Source organism: Miniopterus schreibersii (genome assembly GCF_964146895.1).
Source record: "Miniopterus schreibersii genome assembly, chromosome: 17".
Classification (NCBI taxonomy): domain Eukaryota; kingdom Metazoa; phylum Chordata; class Mammalia; order Chiroptera; family Miniopteridae; genus Miniopterus; species Miniopterus schreibersii.
The window spans coordinates 14,316,414-14,336,560 of NC_138117.1; the positions used below are offsets into that span (position 1 = coordinate 14,316,414).

The 20,147-nt window shown below is 43.8% G+C and overlaps 1 protein-coding gene across 1 annotated transcript in view; it reads right to left on the reverse strand.

Moving 5' to 3' along the window:
* Positions 1–4,397: 4,397 nt before the first annotated feature.
* EXT1 (exostosin glycosyltransferase 1) overlaps positions 4,398–20,147 on the reverse strand; it is a 236,154-nt gene continuing 220,404 nt past the window's right edge. Inside the window, exons 7-11 of the mRNA XM_081116455.1 lie at positions 19,550–19,645; positions 14,681–14,770; positions 9,208–9,368; positions 6,806–6,977; positions 4,398–4,925 (exon numbers count right to left, since the gene is read on the reverse strand). Coding sequence (XP_080972581.1) covers positions 4,740–4,925; positions 6,806–6,977; positions 9,208–9,368; positions 14,681–14,770; positions 19,550–19,645 — 705 coding nt within the window. The 3' untranslated portion in view covers positions 4,398–4,739. The remainder of the gene's footprint in view (positions 4,926–6,805; positions 6,978–9,207; positions 9,369–14,680; positions 14,771–19,549; positions 19,646–20,147) is intronic.

Below are 20,147 nucleotides of genomic sequence, written 5' to 3' on the forward strand. Positions count from 1 at the left end.
CTAAAACAATCTACCTTGGATGGCAAAGCCCAGGCAGAGTCCCACAGGCCCGTGGAGTAAGCCAGCATACGGCTTCGCATTTGCTCACAGGCTCGCTCTCACGCTCCGGGGACCAGCTGGACCAAGGTCGATCTCTAGCAACTGGGGGAAACACTTCGGAAAAGGCCTGTGGTGACACTACTACAAAAACGTCGGCAACATATTAGAAAAGCGTCCCACGTGTACATTGTACATAAAATAAGGTATGCTTTTTCTTTTTGCTTAACAATTTGCTACTTAAAATGGTTCCAGTTTTCGATGTCTTTCTTCTACCCCTCAACATTATTGTATACATATTTTTTTGGTCAAGATAAATATACAAGGTTCATCCCATGGTAACCAGGTCATTGGCATGGCCCTGATTCTAGTACTAATTACAACCAAAAGAAAAGGGGTGTCCTGAAGGAGAGCAGAGTATTGCAGAAATCAAATGGCCTCTGAGACCTGAAAAGCAAATCATTATAAAAATCGAGGGAGTGCAAGGCTGGCGTGCCTGGCTTTCAGTCAAGGGTGAGACCGGGCTAGCCTGCGGGTGCAGCTGTCTCGGTGGCTGCCCTCGTCTCTCGTTCCAGGGGTAATAGTACAGCCTCCCTCATCTATTTTATTGGGCAGCGGAAGTCCCAAATTTGGGTAGCTCCTCCAGGCTCCTGATAGGGGACATACTGAAACTCTAGATTAGTGACAATTACGAACAATCCCTGGTAAGTAAAAGTTGTGACAATAAAATCATCCGATTTTTAGAAAGGACAAAAAGGGGAGACGGTTTCTGGGAATCATCTTAATATTGAGATTATGTTGTAAATAGAAGCTTTTCCATCCAGAGCTTCTGCACAGTGTGATTGAATTAATGGGAGGGACTATGTTCTTAGGATTCTCAATCCCAATTTTTAAAAATATGTTTTTATTGATTTCAGACAGAGGAAGGGAGAGGGAGAGAGAGAAACATCAACGATAAGGGTCATTGATCGGCTGCCTCCTGCACGCCCCCTACTGGGGATCGAGCTCGCAACCCGGGCCTGTGCCCTGACTCGAAATCGGACGGTGACCTCCTGGTTCATAGGTCCACGCTCAACCACTGAGCCACGCCGGCCGGGCTCAATCCCATTTTTTAAGGTAGACTTGGAGTCAAGGAATAAGCTAATCTTCTCATGCTGAAGCTCTGAGACTGAGGGGACAAGTCTAGCACAGTAGGTAATTTGAGAGTTCACTGCAGAAACCGGTACTTTTAAAAGGAGACCTGAGCGAATATAAGACACTTTCAGGTCTGGGAAGTTTGCCTCCACTTTTGAATCCATAATTCAGCATGTTCAGCAAGAGTCCTATTCAGATTCTCACCTGGCGAGGCTCTCTGCCTTCTCCCCACGCCCGCCCTTTAAACAGGTCTGATTAAAATTCCATTTGCTCTTAAATCAAGAGCTGCTTTAAAAAAAAATGAAACAGTATATAGGTCTATCCACATTCATTCATCTCACCCCTGATTAAATTAAAGTTTAGTAACCTTTATGAAAGGCCAGATATTCCAGAACCTACTGTCAATGAAAAACAAAAATCATTTCTAAAGGAAAGTTGGAAGGAAGCAACTGAGATTGATCCTTCTTTGAGCACCTTTTGTAACGAGAATAAATTAAAGTGTAATGCACATTAGATTCTGGTACGAGAGACTTCACTTTCTTCTGAAGCACCCTATTAGAAAGTGTGCTCATATGACCAGGCAGGCCCACCTACATTATCTTTTGTAATGTGACAGCAATGATTATTTCATATACTTTTCTGTACAGTCTCAGTGCTGAGTCGTTTCATTGTTTTCAACAAAGGTGATATACTTAAAGTATATTAAATATAATGCAAGCTTGATTCGATATTTATAAAACTTTTCATAGATATATATAACTATATAAACCAGCTTAAAAAGTTATTTTTAAGATCGTGTGTCCTAATGAGGAACTGGAAAAAGATGTTGTGTGGAAATCATAAGTGGTCCAGTCCTCTCTGGAGTTTCTGCATGCAACTCATTACATGGTTGGCACTGCGCTCTCTGCTCTTGGCTTCTTACCAATTCATGTTGGCCCACTTAGGGACCTCTGGTTATCATTCGAGTTGGCTGAGAGATAGCTCCTGACATCCTACAGAGATGGCTGTGATTTGTCAACTTGCCGCAGTGAAATATAGCTCTTTCCTTAGTGAATTAAAATTACATCTTACTGTTGGGTCTCACTGATTTGCTAAGCATTGTTCAATTCCCAGCTGTATGTTCCAAGTAGTAAAAGAACATACTAGCCAGCATCCCAAAGAGATTTTCTCAGAGAATGATATAAAATGATACCATGGAGATGTGAAGTGGCTGAAAAGTGTGTCAGATCCTGTTCTCATTTATAATTATCATCTTTTTTTTTTTCACACAACATACACTGTGTGTGGAGAATATGCCCCATGAGCTATGTGACAGGTAAATCTGGCAAAGTAGCCCCCTGAATCCCGTCACGTGACTGGCTGGTACAACTGGGGACTTTGCTCTATGAGCCAAGAAGACACACGAGTTTCAAGTTGGCTTGGGGACTTGGAACAAAATGCTGCATTCATTTTTGCAAAGGAGAAAGATACACGACTAATTTGGCAGCCCAAAAAATTAATTTAAGTACAAATTTGCAAAGGCCAGATGAATAAGGATTGCCACCCCTTCAAGTCATCGAGAGCGGCAGCCTGAGTGGCATGAACCCTATCAGACTGGGCATCTGCTAGAAAGAAACAAGGTGGCAAGGACTGTGGACCTAAGAACTACTTTTCAACAAATATATGAGATAATCACATACACTTAGAAGAAACTGTCCCATTTTGAGAGTGGGCTAAAGCAGGGTCAAATTGGATGACAGACTGATTTAGGAACTGTTCTGAGTCACGAGGCTGCAGAGAAAGCCCCTTTCATTGGACTTCATTACCTGCGAGCCACTTACAACACAGCGTTTGGACACATGGGCTCCAGTCTTTGCTCTGTCACTAGGTAGTGTGTTGTGTCACCTCTTTGGACCTCTGCAAACACCTTGTTTCACTCATTTACAGCTCCTTCCTTCCCTGCACTCTCATTGCAAGGTCCTCTTCTTCCTCCAGATGTCTACAAAGCAAGGATGAGTTACAGTCTCCTGGATTTATGGTTTCCACTGACCTAAGCCAGGCACTTGAAGTTATTTCAACATCATTCTGTGATGGAATTTTCTTCTAAACAACATTGGAAATAAATTTATGAGGTGAGGTGGCGGTGGGGGACGACTAAAGTGCTTGTTTATTCAGCATAAAAGATTTTAGGGCCAATAATGTCTTTCTCTTCTCTACCCTCTCTTGCCTCTTCCAAGTAGAAGAAAGCATTTAGTATCAGAAGTCTCTTCTCCATCATTTACAATGGAGTTAAGTGATATATATATATTTCAGCTTATATTTGCAGTTTTACAATAATCAGAAGCTCAGAGCAGCATTTGTAGGGATAGAAACTTTCTTTTTAACAAGAAGCACAAGTGAATGTCACCAGATTTAAAAATGAAAATGAAATAAAACAGTGTTCACATTTGTTTCTGATTATTATGTGTGCCAGATTCTTGCTCAAAACAAGAATGTTGACCAAAAATGGTATCCAGGTCCCAATGGTGAGGTTACTTCTCAGCAATCACCTCATGCTCAATGCTGAGAATTGATACCTTCTTACTTCTTTCTCAACAGAGAAGCTCGGAAACTTGATGTTTCCACAAACATGAAAGAGCCTGTCTTGCCCATAATCTGTTCCTCTCCAGATACTCATTCTCAATACACTTCCTTTGCCTTTAAACGAAAGCCTTCCCCAGCTCTAAGTAAACGTAGGCCCATGTAGAATGTAGCCCCCACCTCTGAAAAGAACTGGGTAATTGCTGTGTTTCAGTACTTCCATCTCACTAGCATGCTTGCTGGTGGATGGTATGGATGGTTCCTTGTGCAAACTGAACATTTGTTAATGATACTAGCATTTCCTTGGTCCTAGCTCCCCCCGCTCCCCCCACTCCCCCAATGAAAAAGATTATCATACTTACATATCTCAAAGTTTTCAGTTAGAACTGTCTACCTGGAAGTCATAATACTTTCTCGCATGCAGCGACACTTTAGAGATAAAAGTTCAAGGGCATCTGCAAATTCAAAGTGGAAAACAATTTGCACTGGCAAAGTGGAATAATGAACTTATCTTAACTTATGCTCAACTATTTCTGGACACTGGATAGAGTGACTTGTGTTGTCTGTGAAGCTGGAGCTTTTGTAACTGCGGGAAACCCTGCATGACCACTGACAATGATGTTGTGGGGAGAGGAGCAGCAGCTTTGAAACAGTCACAACCAACACAATTTTGATTAAAGAAAGAACTCTGGTTTTTAATAGTTTTGATCATTAAAAAAGTTTAAACCTGCATAGCAATCATTTCAAAAATAATTATTTAATGTTCCATAATTAAACTGTACACAACCTAGTCTTGGGACATAGAAGCCAGTGAGGTGAGTTTGGAGCAGTCCGGAGCAGTCCCAGGAGCCAGGAGTCGAGTTCTCATTGGCCTTTTTGTCATTCTGTTCATGGTAAGTTTATTTGGCTACTTGGCACAATCTGGCTCCGCGGCTGAGCGGATCTGCACTGGGAAGAGAGCACTTGACTCAGTCCCTTCTCGCTTCCCCTCCCTCACTCGGCTGGGTTCCTCAAAGTCGCTCAATGTCTCGGTATTTCTTCCTCAGAATAGAGACCTGGTCTTTAAAGAGGACGGGGTCGAGCCTCATCTGGGAGTGGATCAGCGGCATGTAGCCAAACCAGCTGGCAAACGTATTCATGCAGCTCTGTCGCTGGGCAAAGTGGTCGGGGTCGGCCCAGCGGGAAGCCCGGGAAGTCTGGGGAAGGAGAGAAACAGGGAAGACAGTGAGCAAAGTGCCAGGGGACGTGGAGACACTGCAGAAAACCAAGCCAGCCTCCTGGCATGGGGCAGAGCTCGGGGGCTGGCTGGGACCCCATACCTCCCCACCCTTGTGCCTGATGAAAACCCAAGCACTGATCCTGGTTTCTACCCGCCCCAGAAGAAGGTTTTCCCAAGATATGCTGCTTTCCTTCCCCACTGCTAAACACACACGCAAACAACAGTTCATACTGAGTGACTCATTCTCTGCTTGGTACACGACTTACCAGTTGAACCTCCCCTACTATAGTCACTAAATCTAAAAGTTCTCTCTGCAGTCGGGGTCAAATATTATGACCAGCAGTGTGTTTGTGGTTTCAAAGACAGTTTTCTAAAGCTTTCTTGTTAATGATGGGTACCATCTCTTTAGCTCTCTGCGTTGCCCCTAAGGTTGGTTAAATGGTTTTAGACCATGAGAATGACTGACACTGATTGAAAGGAAGCCTTAAATGACTTGAGGGCTGAAATTTAAATAGATGAACTAAGCACAATGTCTTTAAAACCATGTTTTTATGTAACTAGGAAAAGGTGGGCTGCTCAATTATGGGAGCAGAACACAAACTTATGTAATTAGGCAACTGTTTAATGATGTGTGTGTGTGTGTGTGTGTGTGGTCCTTGTGCTTGAATCCTCATGCATTGTTAGAAAATTTTTTCATCGGAAGGTACATTTTACTGTGAAAATCACTCAGAGTCACTTTAAAACAAGTGTCAACATGCTTGAAAGTAACCATTGAAGGTAAATACAAATGTCAAGTTACCTCCGAGCAGCAGAAAAACAAACAAAATATGACTCCTTAAGTGTTTTCATGAAGTTCATTCAAGCTTCACAACAACCTGGTCAAGTTCTCTTCCTAGTAATCACATCCCCACTGTATAGATGAGGAGGTGGGTTCAGGGAAGTTAAAATTACTTGTTCAAGGCTAGAAAGGGACAGAACTTAGGTTCCACCCTTTACCATTTGTCCTAGGAGTACTCTGCTTGGTAAATCAAGTTAAGCTGACCAGTTGAGTTCATAGAGAGCAGACAATCCCCATGACATGTCACTTTGTTCCTAAATTGGTATGAGCTCTGGATGGGTCTACTCATTCCCAAAGGGCAAGACCTTCAGGGCAGTGTGCAAATTGAAATACTGTCAAGAGCTTAAGCTCATTCTTATTCTCTCTTAAAAAGAATTTTTAAAAAATCTGTTGAATCACTCAGGTAACTTTTTTGTCTCTAGATTTTATTTTGGGTCAACCAACATATTAGAGAAGATATATTTCCAGTGTAATATGTACTTCACCAGTCATACAAACATTCAATAAACAAATGTGTTTGATGGGAAGATACAGTACATATTTAATTAGACACATCTAGTTAGACCTATGGCTAAACTTAGATTTGTCCCCAAAAGAAGTGCAAAATTATTAGAAATATTGGTTTGGTAGAATTAGGCAAATCTATGAGGTGGCCATTAAACCAACCCCTAAGAAATCATGTGTCATAGAGTTCCCTCATCAGCATATAACCTCAGAGAAGTTCATAGAACTCTCTGAGCAAACAATATTAAAGGAACGTTGTATCCTTAAATGAGATAATATATATGAAAATACCTGGGCACACAGAAAGCTTATATATTCTTGACATAAAGACACCCTTGACTTACGCCTTCCCAATTATCCATGTGCCAACCATGCTCTCTCTCAGAGCCTTTAGATGTGGGGTGTTGTTTTTTGTTTTTTTATGTCTCCTCTTTATGCCTAGTAGAGGAACAGTAAGTCCTCATTCCCTCCAGGTGAACCACCAGCAAGCAAAGCAAGGGAGCAAGTTCTCTTACCTGTCCCATCATTGTCTCCTTATACTGCTTCTTCTGGGTCACTTTGATTGGAGGCAATTTTGTCACAGCAGACACCAGGAAATTCATGAGAATGTCCTCACAGTTGGCCAGCTGGTCCACCATGTTCTTCAGGCTGGCTGGCAGATAATGGGTGTACAGGTAGTGATAATATCTGTGAAAACCAAGGACATTTCCCGAGGGGCCATCATTACATATGGTGGCCTTCTTTGACAGAAAACACATACCTGTTCTTTGGATCTCAACACATATCATGGATGATGATGATAATAACTATGACTTACATGGTACTTACTACACAGGATGGGGCAAAAGTAAGTTTATAGCTATTTATATGGAAAATAATACAATAATAAATAAATAATACAAGAATACACTCTCTATTCCAAGTAGTCACAACTGTAAGCCTACTTTTGCCCCCCTCTTTATGCCAGATGACATTCTAAAGTGCTCTACAACAAATGCCACATCCAACTCTTATAAGAAATCTATGCTGTAAGTACTATTATTACCCTATTTTATAGGTAAAGAAACAAGGTACAGAGATACATGCAGATATAGCTTGTCCAGCCTAACTTTTAATATCAGGGTGGTTGGTAAGAAACAGAATACTTAGATGGCAAGGATAGTTACTTACACGTAACCTATAAATCATTACAAGATGTTTTACAATTTTAATTATTGGCTTAGGCAGAACTGTATTTAAGACTATCCCATAACTCTAAATCCAACAATATACTGTTCTATTTTTGTGGCCTATAAACCATATATTTCAACAGTTAGAGCAAAACTCTAATTAATCTAGTGGCCAATCACTGGAGAACCCATATTAATTTGAATTATTTTCATTCTACTATTTTTTGGAGGGACATATAGTCTATATTTATAGGAAAAAACATTTGAATAAATCAGATACAGTAAGTGGCAGTGCAAGAGGAAAGGGAACAATGAACTTCCAAGAGGACGAATCTTGAGACGAAGGTTCAGCCAGCTTAAATGCGAGCATTTCCAACTCTACCCCTGATATGGCAAGATTCTCTATTCTTTACTAAAAAAGATTAGGTTAAGATTGGTGTGTTTACCTCCGATCAGAAGAGTGGGGATTTCATTTATGACTGAGTCAGGAACGTGAACTAATTTGGCAATCTGACCCAATTGCCCTGGCTTTAAAAACCAGATATGCAAGCAACTCCCAAATGTTATCTCCATCCCTTACCTCCTTCAACAAGCCCTCTGGATGTCTTAGGAAGCCCAAGACTGAACTCCTGAGTGTCCTCTAATACTTATTCCACCCACAGCTTTCTCTATCTGTTGATGGCCACTCTATCCTGCTAGTTCTTCAGGTCAAAAAACTTCTATATCCAATCTGTCAGGACATCATGCTGGAGCATCTTCAAAATATGCCCACAATCTGATCACTATTTACCACCCATTGCTCACTTTTTGGTCCCAGGCTCCATCATCTCTTGCTTAGATAATGCCAATCATGTCCCAATAAGTCTCCCTGCTCCTATCCTGGCCCCCAGAAACCATCCTCAACAGAATGGATGCTTCAAACATAAGATTGCTCTGCTCAAACCCCATGTCACTGACAGGAAAATCAAGTCCTCATGGTGGACAGCAAGATCCTGCATCTGGGCTCCCAAGACCTGTCTCATCGCTTTCCACTCCTCTCTAGTCACACTGATATTCTTGATATCCCTCCAATATTCTGCCTCAGGGCCTTTGTTCCAGCTGTTTCCCACGCCGTAACACTCTTCCTGCCCACATTCTCTCAGCTGACTTCCTCTGCTCCATCAAGTCTCTGCTCAAATCTCACTTGCTCCACGAGGATCACCCTGACCACCCCCTAATCTGCTCTTTCTCTTTTGTTGCTTCTGACCCCTTATCTGCTCTACTTTGCCTTTTTGCTATGTAACTTCTCACCTTAACATATTATAGAATTATTATATATATTGCGTCTCCCCTTGTTAGAATCTAAGACCATCATAGGTGGGGCATATTTTTCTATTTTACTCAAAGGTAAATCCCAAGCGGAATGGTGCCAGTGGGGGGTGGGGGGGTGGATAACTCAATTGAGTATTTACTTTTGTAGTTGGAATTCTAAATATTCAGTTACTCAATACACCCTGAGATGTCTTCACACTTCAGATGAACTGGAGATGTTACTTTACCATACTTTCTGGAAATGCAATAAGCCACGATTTTTTATTGGTTTCAAAGACACATGATGGTCACATCAACAAAATTTAAAGGGGGATGCAGATTAATTTCTGTTAATGTTATTAACAAGATTTGGCTCAAGTCCCTACGTATGCAGCAGTCAGAAACTAATACAAGGAGTATATAAAAATCTAAACACACGAGATGTGCAAATTCCTCACTTGTGGTAGATAGCAGCTCCGGTCAACACCATGGAATAGTCGTTCGTCCACTTGGACGTGTACCCCCACCGCTCCTTAGAGTTATCCCAGAAGTGGCTGCGCGCAGGGTACCCCACGATCCTCTCGGGGAAGCTCTGCCAAACGGTGAAGGCAAAATCCACCTGCAGGCAGAACACAGGCCAAACAAGCAATCAGCAGTGTCAACAAAACATTACCTTCTCCTGCTAATTCACAAGGCGAAACCCCAGACTGTTGCGGAACATCGGTTCCCACACATTCATCAGCAAATTAAACTGACTGCTTGACATTTTGCCCCACAATTATGTACATTTTAATGTTTTCTGTTACAGAAACTTCCGATTACTGCAGAAATGCAAGAAGAAGAAAAACACACAGGACATTTGCTGACATGTCTTTTAGAAATCCCGTCCGTTCAAGCTAGAAAACAAGTCAAAAAGCAGTTGCTTCCTCCCCCACCAGGTGCATGTGACGGCAGATTCGTGAGCCACAGTGTGTCTGCTTCATGAGCGGGGGGTTTCCTGTAGACGCCCAGGGTGCGAGTGTACAGCACGCATCACACCCGCACACAGCAAAGCCGAGGGGCCCAAAAGAAAGGCATCCTCTTGAGAGCGCGAGAAAAGATGTTTCAAGCGATGCCCAAGGTCTATCAGGAGCACAAAGCAGACATCACAAGAGGCGGCGTTCAGGCCTCTCGGGCTGGGAGCTGCGGAGCGCCAGAGGCAGCGAGCAGAGGCATCCACACCGAAAACCACCCAGAATAAGTGGGAACGAGGCCAAGTGAAGCCACAGGAGCATTTTAAAGGAAATGCAGCTACATGACTTTGTAGCCCTTATGACAACCCAAAGCAGGGACTTCTGAATACGCTATGAACTAACATTTATAATTAGCAAATGGTCTGTTTTCAAGTGCGTAAGCTCACAATGGACTTCCGATGATTATCTGATGGATGATAAATAAAACAATATTGAAAGTAAAAGTAAAAATAGTAATAGCAAACAATCATACAATGCCCATAACTGTGTAATGCTTACAATGGTTATAGGCACTCACGCGTTTTAACTCATTTAATCCTAGTTCTGGGAGAAGGTAACATTATATTCTCAAATTTACAGAAAAGGAAGCTAAGGTATATGGAGGTTTGAATAACCTGCCTGAGCTAGTAAGTGACAGAGCCAGCATCTGAAGCCCGGCCACCTGGTTTCAGATTTGGTGTGTACTGTTTTCATAGCCTCTCCTTTAGCTCCGTTGCTACAGTGTTGGAAGCAATTTATCTCTTATACAGGCTACACATTCACCCCACAACCTTTGCTCTACCTCTTCTTGATAAGCAATGAAAATGGAGATTTCATTTGCTCCACCAATAGTTCAAGTCTCAGCACAGTGACCTCTCAAGAAGTTCAAGAGTAGAGCAAATAACTATTCACAACAGCCAAGAGGTGAGAACAACCCCAGTCATGTCAACTACTGAATAAATAAACTAAATTTGCTATATCCATACAACGGAATATTATTCAGCTATAAAAAGGAATGAAATAGTGATCCATTTTATACTACAGGGGCAAACCTTGAAGCACGATGCTGAGGGATAGAAGCCACACTCCAAAGGTCACATAGCATAAGACTCCATTTACATGCAAGTCCAGAATATGCAACTACATAGAGACAGAAAACAGATTGGTGGTTCCTAAGGTTAGGGAGTGACCCGTTAATGGGTATGAGGTTCCCTTTTTGGGTCATGAAAATGTTTTAGAATAAGGCAGAGGTAATGACTACCCAGCCTGTAAATGTACCGTGACACACTAACTATATACTTTAAAATGGTCAATTTTGTCATGTAAATTTTACCTCAATTAAAAGAAGAGACAGGGCATATAAGCCTAGATCAGCATTTCCCAAGCTTTCATCATCTGCATAACATCCTTCCTTCTTTGTCACATTCCCAGACCAGACTTTCAATCACTTAGTGTTTTTCTTTCAACTGCCTTTTCCTTCTTTTTTCCTCACTAGCCTCATCCTAGGTAAACATGTCAGTGAAATCCTACATATAATTGCAGGCCACATTATTTCCTAACAAACATTAAAGTAAATATAGAAGTGTTAAAATTAAATGCATGCTTGCCATGAACCATGTAAAACTATTTAATGTGCACAGACCACTTTTTGGGGAAACTCTGGCCTGGGTGATCTGTAGGGTCCTTTTATCTCTGACTTTTTGGGGGCTTAGTTAGAAGCAAATTTTTTTTTTTTTTTTTTTTGAGAGAGAGAGGAAGGGAGAGGGAGCGAGAAAGAGAAACATCAATGTGAGAGTGGAACACTGATTGGCTGGCTCCTGCATGCCCCCTACCAGGGATGGAGCCCCGAACCCAGCCATGTGTCCTGACTGGGAATCGAACCGGCAACCTAGGCCACATTGGCCAGCGCAGAAGTCATCATTTTTGTAAGCAGCCATAAGTTCAAATTTTTATGAAAATCGAGTTTGGTGTCCTATTTCAAGATAAGAAAGCCTTAACAACATACATAGCTTGTTCCCCCAAACAATAACATCAGGGGGTGGGGGGAAACAGGGTGGTGGAGCAACCATCAAGGAAGCTTGGTGGGGCATGGGGCATCTCAGAGTTAAAAACAGCAGGGAAGTGGACAGTCTGTGCCAAAAAACTGAAATCCGGTTGTGATAATCTGCATATGGTCACTGGTATTCAAATGCTAATGGCACGAACCTATGGGACAGGATCTTATCGAGTTCATCTTCTAAGAATCAGCCTGGCTGTCAGCACTCTGGGGTTTCCATCATACTTTGAAAAGGAAACACATGCACTGGAAACTGCTAGAGAACCCGATGGGGTATTTTCATCACATGGATTCTTACTATCTCAGAGCCGTTTCAAGTCATTTCAAAGGAACTCAAAAGTAAATTCCAATAAACCATGATTCTTGTGATAGCTCTGCTTTCACGCAGATCATTAACACATCAAAGAAGGCAAAGGTCAGCTCCTGGCCTTTTCTGGTAAAAACCAACAGCTGTTTTCTTTTGAGAATTCGCAGCAACCCAGATAAATGTAAATAACTATAAACCAACTCCATCTAATACCCTTTAAAGGAGGCTGTTTAAAAAAAAAATCTCTCCTTAATACTACAGAAAGACATTTAAACAAGACAAGAATCCTTAGAGAAGAAATAAAATGAACCAACATCTCTTCACCTGAAAAAGGAGAAAAGAGAAATCCTGCCCTCGGCCATTTTAGGCAACACAACCACCCCACTGATCAACAGGCCGCAGTAACCCAGGCTGCCAGCCTCTCAATTCGCATATGATTTTCAACCCACGGCGACTTCTAATCACTCCACACACAACACATGCTCCTCCCAGTGTGCACCGAGGGGCCGGGGGCGCTGTTCTCTGAACAGAAGTTCACCAGCACGCGGCTGCAACACAGCAGCTGGAAGTTATCTCACATGGGACGGGCGAAGCAAATCCTAGAGGGAGACTAACTGCCTTGTGCCCAGGGGAAGACGTAAGGTGAAGAATCAGTACTTTGGGACACAGGAAAATGACTTGGGTACATGCTCTCACTGTGACCATACGTTGCACCACGGCAACGCGGTGCTTCTCCTGTTTGCTCTGAGACCCCCTCTCTGCTCTTGCTGCTATGCTCTACGTCCCGATGCCGGGGCTCTGGCCGGCACAACCTGGTCTTCCTTGCTGGCTGGTGGCAGATCGGGGTAGGTCAGTGGGAGCCTTCAGCAGGATGGAGGTGAGACAGGGAGAGAGGTCAGGGTATTTCTTCCCTGTTCCCTCCCAGCTTTGGCACCGGAGTTCCCGCAGTTGCCATGTCCCTCCATGATCACAGCGCTTGCAGGGCAGCCCCTTCTCCCCAGTTCCCGCTCTCAGGGACTCTGGAAACACTATTTCCTTTCCTGGTTCCTCCAAGCCTCGGGGTAGGAGCTGAGTCCTGTTCTTGTTACTGGCCAGGTGCCGCACTCTTGCTCGTAGAGTCCTTTTAACCCCACCCACCTCTCTCAATAATCCTAAATCCCTTCATTTGAACCACCTGATTTGAATTCTGTTTGCTGCCAAGATTCTGATGGCTACAGGCAGGAACCGTGTAACAATCAAAGCCCCTGGCATGCAGACCAGAACAAAGAAATCCCTCAATAAACACTTGTTGAATGAATGTGCTCCTGGGATGCCAGCATCCCTTGCAGGAAGCAGCAGAAGCATGCAAGCTGGGCGTCCCGCGCCCTGTATTCCACAGCTATCTTTCCCTTTGAACATGAAGCATGTCTTCTCCTCCTACCCCTTTCTCCTGGAGACTTACACATGACACAATTGGCTGTGCGTTCTTTAATCCCCTCAGCACGCATCCCTCCAGTCATTCATTCACCAAGTATTTATAGAGCTTCAGCAACACAAAGCATTTTCCCAGGTGAGGCCCAGCACTTTTTGTCCTGGGGTTATTTAGGCTGACCCTGCAAGTAACGCATGTTCAATGCCACTGGATGGAAACTGGAAGCATCGGTGGAATTTCAAGAAAGACACTGTGACTGGTAGCTTAGGGTAAACCCAAGTCCTTGCTATGTGGGCAGCGGGCCATTAGAATCAGACTGGCCCCTTGGAAAGTACATGCTGGGCAATGCCCATGTTTAAATGGAAAGTGATCATAATAAAAAGGGGGGAAAAAAGGAGGAGGGGAAGGTATAAGTAGCTAGGTCTCCAGACTTTTTAGCAGCTACCGTTAATAATGTATTTCCAATATACTACATTTTTATATAACTGTCTTCGGTCCCCTGCATGGTTTAAAGTAAGGTTGTAAAAATTGCTTTTCTACTGTATCTGTCTTTCCTCTGCTCTCTCCTCCTCACACATTCTCTGTGCCATCTTATTTTTGGCACATGTACCTGAGTGTCTGAAATAGCAGGGACCTCCATCTCTGCTTAAAGTGAAACTGTTTGCTCTTGTGTGGGTGAAAGAAAATGAGCACTTGAAACCAAGACAGAAAAACTGCCTTTAGAGCCCAGAAGAGTGCTCCCTAACAGAGGTGACACACGCCCACACAGGCATTAAGATAACTGGGGCAGGAGGGGATTGTTTGCACTGGACAGTGTGATTTCAAGATAATGCTAAACAGGTGCCTCCCATTGGTTCTTCTGCATGCCTGCCAGCAGCTGTGCTGTTTAAAAACAAAAAAGAGGGCAGGCAGGAGGCAAGAGGTGAGGTACAGCCATGCAAATGAGGAGCCAATTAGCAGAGAAAACAAAGGGGAAGATGCCCTCATCAGGGTGCTGGGGGTAGCAAGGTGCTCACAGGAACTGGGTTGATTAAAGCCAACTCTGCAGGAAGTTGTGAAATGTTTCCGATTTGGCCAAGGCCCAGGAAAAAGAAGACCTGGCACCTGGGGGTTTGGGGCAACGGCCTGAAGAGCCCACTGCCCCCTCCTCGGGTGTGGCGCTTACCTCCGTAGTTGAAAGCACGGTGTCCTCGTCGAGGCTGAGCACTGCGTCAGTGACGATGTTGTCATAGGGCAGAAAACGGCTGCTCATAACCTGGGAGGAAGCAGACGCAAGCAGAAGAGAAGGAATTAGGAAAAAGAGACATACATTTTGAGTTTTGTTTTTCAGGACAATTCCCCCATCCTCAACCTTCCAAAAGAATGTTCTAGCAGTATGTCACCCCTCAATGTTGAAGACTTCCATTTCTCATCAGTGCAGACTCATTGATTCCACAATTTTGGGCACCTACTGTGTACAGACACCTTGCTAGCTAAGAGAGGACAAAGAAGAAATGTTTCCTGTTCACAGTCTGCAGAGAGACCAAGAACAAGATGACCAGTCCTCGCCTGATATGAAAAATGCTAGGAGATAAGAGGATGCAGCCACCAGCCACTTGGAAGAGCAGATGAATAGGGACATTGAAGCAGGACCTTGGTGGGTAGGAATTCACCAGGTATACACAGAAATGAGGCATAACAGACAGAGCACTCAGTAGACACAAAGGCCCAGAGGAGAGAATCCAAACTGTGAGGCCAGGAAAGGGCTGATGGATGGAATAGTGATTCCAAGTGCGGGACACACACACTGGAAGGCCAGGATATTATAGGAGGTGTGCACACAGACATCTAAAAATCCTACTATTTACTTATTTTAGCCCAGATTAAAAATATATACAGACACACACATACTAGTTATTATAGCAATAAAAGGTAGTCATGAGGTAATTTACAATTTTAATTTCATTTAAATGAAAAGTAAGCATTGTCCTGTACCCTAAAAAAGGTTTCAGGTTTGATTCCCAGTCAGGGCATATACAGAAGGCAAGCCATTGATGTTTCTTTCTCACATCAATGTTTCTCTCTCTCTTTCTCTCTCTCTCTCAAATCAATAAAAACATATCCTTGGGTAAGGTTTAAAAAAAGAGAAAAGAATGATTGAAAGCTTTAAACATTTACAATGTGCCATGGAATGCTTCAAGTTCTTATTTATATCATCTCATTTCATATTTATAACCCCCTTTTATAGATGAGAAAACTAAGGCACAGAAACGTTAACTGTCTTGCCCCCGATGAACCCAGCAGCATTTCATCCCAGATGTGCCACCTGTCTCAGGTCTGAAAAGGACCTCAAAAGTGAATCTGGGGCCTGGCCAGTGTGCCTCAGTGGTTGAGCATCGACCCATGAACCAAGAGGTCGCTGGTTCGGTTCCCGGTCAGGGCACATGCCTGGGTTGTGGGCTTGGTCCCCAATGGGGGGGGCGTGTGGGAGGCAGCTAATGGATGTTTCTCTGTCATAGATGTTTCTCTCTCGCTCTCCCTCTCCCTTTCTCTCTCTCTAAAAAATCAATAACAAACATTAAAAAAAAAAAAAAGTGAATCTGGGGCACATATGACAATCTCACATTCACCACCTGACTCTGGAAGTTATAGTAACAGTTATGACATCCTCTCTGAATTCACACTTGGAAACCCAACAGAAAAGAAATACCTGCCATCAACTCTCAAGGCATAAAAACCATGGAATGAAGAAACTGGACACTAGAGACAGAGAGAAAGGCAGACTCCTAAACTGGCTGCCAAAGTATCTTCTCCACAAATGTGAGGATCCACCCTCCCACCCCAGATGCCCAAGCCATATTTACACCAAGAACCAGCTCATCCAGGGCCTCGTCTCAGACTGGGTTTACACGCCTGTGAAGCTACTGGAGGGCTTGTGACTTTGAAGGGTGGGAAGCGCCCACTCTGACCCATCTCTGGGAGCTACAGGGATGTATCTACAGCATAAACGGCTTCAGGGTCTGCTCCTACACATCTGTCAACTGGGTCAAGTTCTTTCTCTCTTTTTCAGGCTTCCAAAATCAAATCAAATACAAAGCGATCAGCAGCCCCATACACACAGTGTTCAGAAACCTCAGCCTGAAGCACTTCTCCCGATGTTGTTTCCATGTCCCTGACTAAAGGCAAAGACCATTAGCTGCAGCTTAGCGATGCCCTGCTACGCCTACAGCGGAGCACTGCAGAGACAAGGCCTAACAATTCAAAACAGAACTTCACAGCCAAAGCAGCAAACACATCAATTTTAAACTCAAGGCTAGACATGGAGATTTAAAGGGGCGATAGGAAGGGCACATGGCTGCTTCCCCATCTTGGGCCCAACTGTTGGTTTTAAAAGGATTCATTTTCTTTTTCTGAACCTGCTTCATCAACAGAGGTTAAGAGCTCCTAAGCCAACCACTTCCAAATTCTAGTGTAGAAACTAGAGGCTCTCTTTCAAACATCTTGCCTCAGGCTCCCTTCCAAAAGTTGAATGGATTAGCATCCAAGGAACCCATGTACTTACAAAGTCAATCTGTGGGAACTGGGTGTTCCTCATTAGGTCATTTAAAAAATATTTAGCTACCACATACTAGCCCAAACCCTTCTAGAATTAATAAACGTGGCTAGGAAATGACCAAGACTCAGGAAGTATATTGCATAATGGGGATAAGAAATGTCCATAGGTAATTATACAAAGCCCAACTGCGCACCCACCACATGCATCCGCCCTTCTAGGTCTATTTACATATACAGTATTATAACATCTGATCCTTTTAGCTACCCTGTTAGTTAGGTATTAAGATTATTTCCACTTACTAAAGGAGCGTGAGGCACAGAGAGTTAAGTAACTCACCTTGGGTCACACAAAAGTAAGTCTGACAAGAGAGCCCCATACAAACCATAAGATGACAACGCCTCCCAGAGGAGTAGCTGGCATGTATTGAACCCTTGCTGTATCATAAGCACAAGACGAAGCACCTGCGATGCAGTAGCTCACTTAATCCTCAAAAGGGGCCCAAGTTTTAGCCTAGGTTCCCTGGAAAACAGAGCTGAAGCAAGATTTAAGTGCCAGTGTTTTCCCAGGCACCAGGCGGTGCCATCCCAGGGCCGTGAAAAGGAACCCTCTGACCCACTGGAGGCACTGGCTGGGCAGAGGCTAGGACTCAAAAGATGGCCCGAAGCCCAAATATAGACCAGCTGGAGGAATGGGAGGTGTCTTACAAGACACATTTGTGAAGCCCGTGAGATAGGTACTATTGTTATCATCTTATAAATAAGGAAGCAGGGACTCCTGGCTCAGAGCAGAAATATAAGACCAATCGATGAGTCTGTGCATAAAAACGCAATACTAATCATAGAAGTCCCAGGGAAGTCAGTCAGCCTGGATCCCTTCTGAATATCCTGAAATAGTCAAAGAAAGGCTTATCTACTAGAAGAAGTTCTAGCCGCCCATGGAAGCATAGAAAAGAAAGAATCCCAAAGTTCAAAGTTTACAGCTTCCGCCTGAGTACTGTTCAGGCCTCAGGCACTGGATTCGGGGAGACAGATACAGAAGGTTGCAGGCAGGAGATTTTTGTGTGTGCCAGTCCTTCTGCGCAACCACACCTATGGTGACATGCATGCAGAAGGGTGACTGATGCCAGAAGGCATGCGGTGATTCTACCTCCCACCTCTCGTTAAATGCTTCCCAAGCAGCTCTGACAACCATGTTGCTTGAGTCCAGCCCTAAGAATGCCATGACTATATCTGCCATATTCCCCACCGTGTTCCAACGTGTAGCGCAGTGCCCAGCACACAGTAGGCACTCATACACTGGATCATCGCGTCCATGTGACAGTTACAGTTCTCACTGTATTATGGCAAACCATATGAAATTTCCACTTTTTGTGAGTCAAATGATGGTTTCAAATGGTTCAACCTCATCAATCGACATTTGTTATTCTGGCTCAAAGATGTTTTACTTAGAGTGAGATAACCTCCCCTGATAGGACCCCTCGGGGACTGAGAAAGGAAGTCTCTTGGGTGACAATGCTTCCCCAACCTCGGTTTCACTGAGTGGCGACTAATTTCTTCACAGTGGATAAGATCTACAAGAAAGCAACAAGCAGAAGCTAGAGAAATGAACTCAAGTCTGGCTTCCAACAGTGGAAGAAATTTCAAAGAGAAGGTAGCATGTGAACAGGGGCTTAAAAAATGGATGGGAAGTTTGACGACAGACAGGAATTGAGAGGGGTGGTCAGGCTTGCAGCACATGGGAAAGACAAAAATTAGAGGTAGGATGGGACACGGTGCAATTCATACAACTGGGAATGATCAAATTCGGTCAGAGGATGGGGTCTATAGGGGAAAGCAATGAGAGAGAAGACTGGGAAGGCGGGCCAAGGCTAGATTGCATACGCCTGAAATGTTCATTTAAAGTATTAGCAAATAGGTTCCCTGAAGGGCCGTGAGATGATTAAGAAGATCATTCGGTTCTAGGCAAAATGAATTGGAGAATGGAAGCAGCACTCGTGAGAGTCCCTGAAGGAGACACCAAAACAGAATTCAGGTGAAAATGCCCTTTTTAAGATAAATGTGAGGAAGAACCACTAGAAAGACACAGCTAACTCAGATTCATCAGCTGGGCCAACCCCATGCATCACCCCCTCATCTTCACGTGAGCTCTTCACTGAGAGACAGATTACTACTGCCAGGCCCTGAATCCATTTAGTCCTAATAGCATCCCTATGAGGTATGTGCTGTTATTTCCATTTTATAGATGAGGGAGCTGAGAAAAAAAAGTATGCACAGGGTCACAAATCTCCTAAAGAGTTAGTATTGGGGGCCCGGGATTCACTAATTCAAAAGCCTATGACTGTCTGTCAAAGCTGAGGACACTCAGAGATAGGTACAGTTTTAGGAAAAATAGTCCAGGCCCAGGAGCAGGGGGAAGACCTCTAGGGCCAATACCAAAGCACCCCGTGGGGAAGTGGATATTCTGTGGTGGTTCCACATTTAGGTCCCCTTGCAGTCCTACCTTGCTTTCTCCTTCAATGACGATGACAGGCACAGCAGTGGCAGGCCAGCGGTGTTTGGCTGGTAGGGGTTTGTCACAATTCCATAGAACTATGATCTGAAAGGAATAGGGGGTCATTAGATGGCTCGGTAAGGCTGGGTTTATATTGGCCTCCAACTCAGCGGTCCTTCTCAGAGAAAGAGAGAGGAGCTGGAGATCCACGCAAGGCAGAGGGCAGACATCAAAACTGATTTGAAAGTGAGTCCGCTCCCACACAACCTTCCGAGCCTAGTCACCTCAACCACCAGAGAGAGGGGGCACGGAGAATAACCTAAAAAGATTACGTCTGGGGGCTGGAGAAAGTTGGAAGGAAAAAAAGTAATGTCGGGGTTGCTGGATCTTAATAAAGTGACTTCCTAAATTCTGGGATCTTACAGAGATGAGTGAGATAATGACACTGATCCAATTAAATAAAGATATATCCTGAACATCTGCTGTGAACTTGCACTACACCAGGCGGCGTGGCAGAAATAAAAAGAATTCAAGCAGGAGCTCGGGTTTTCAGTTCTCCGGAATGGGTGCTGACTTTACAGGACTTTATTATTGCTAATAAATGTGT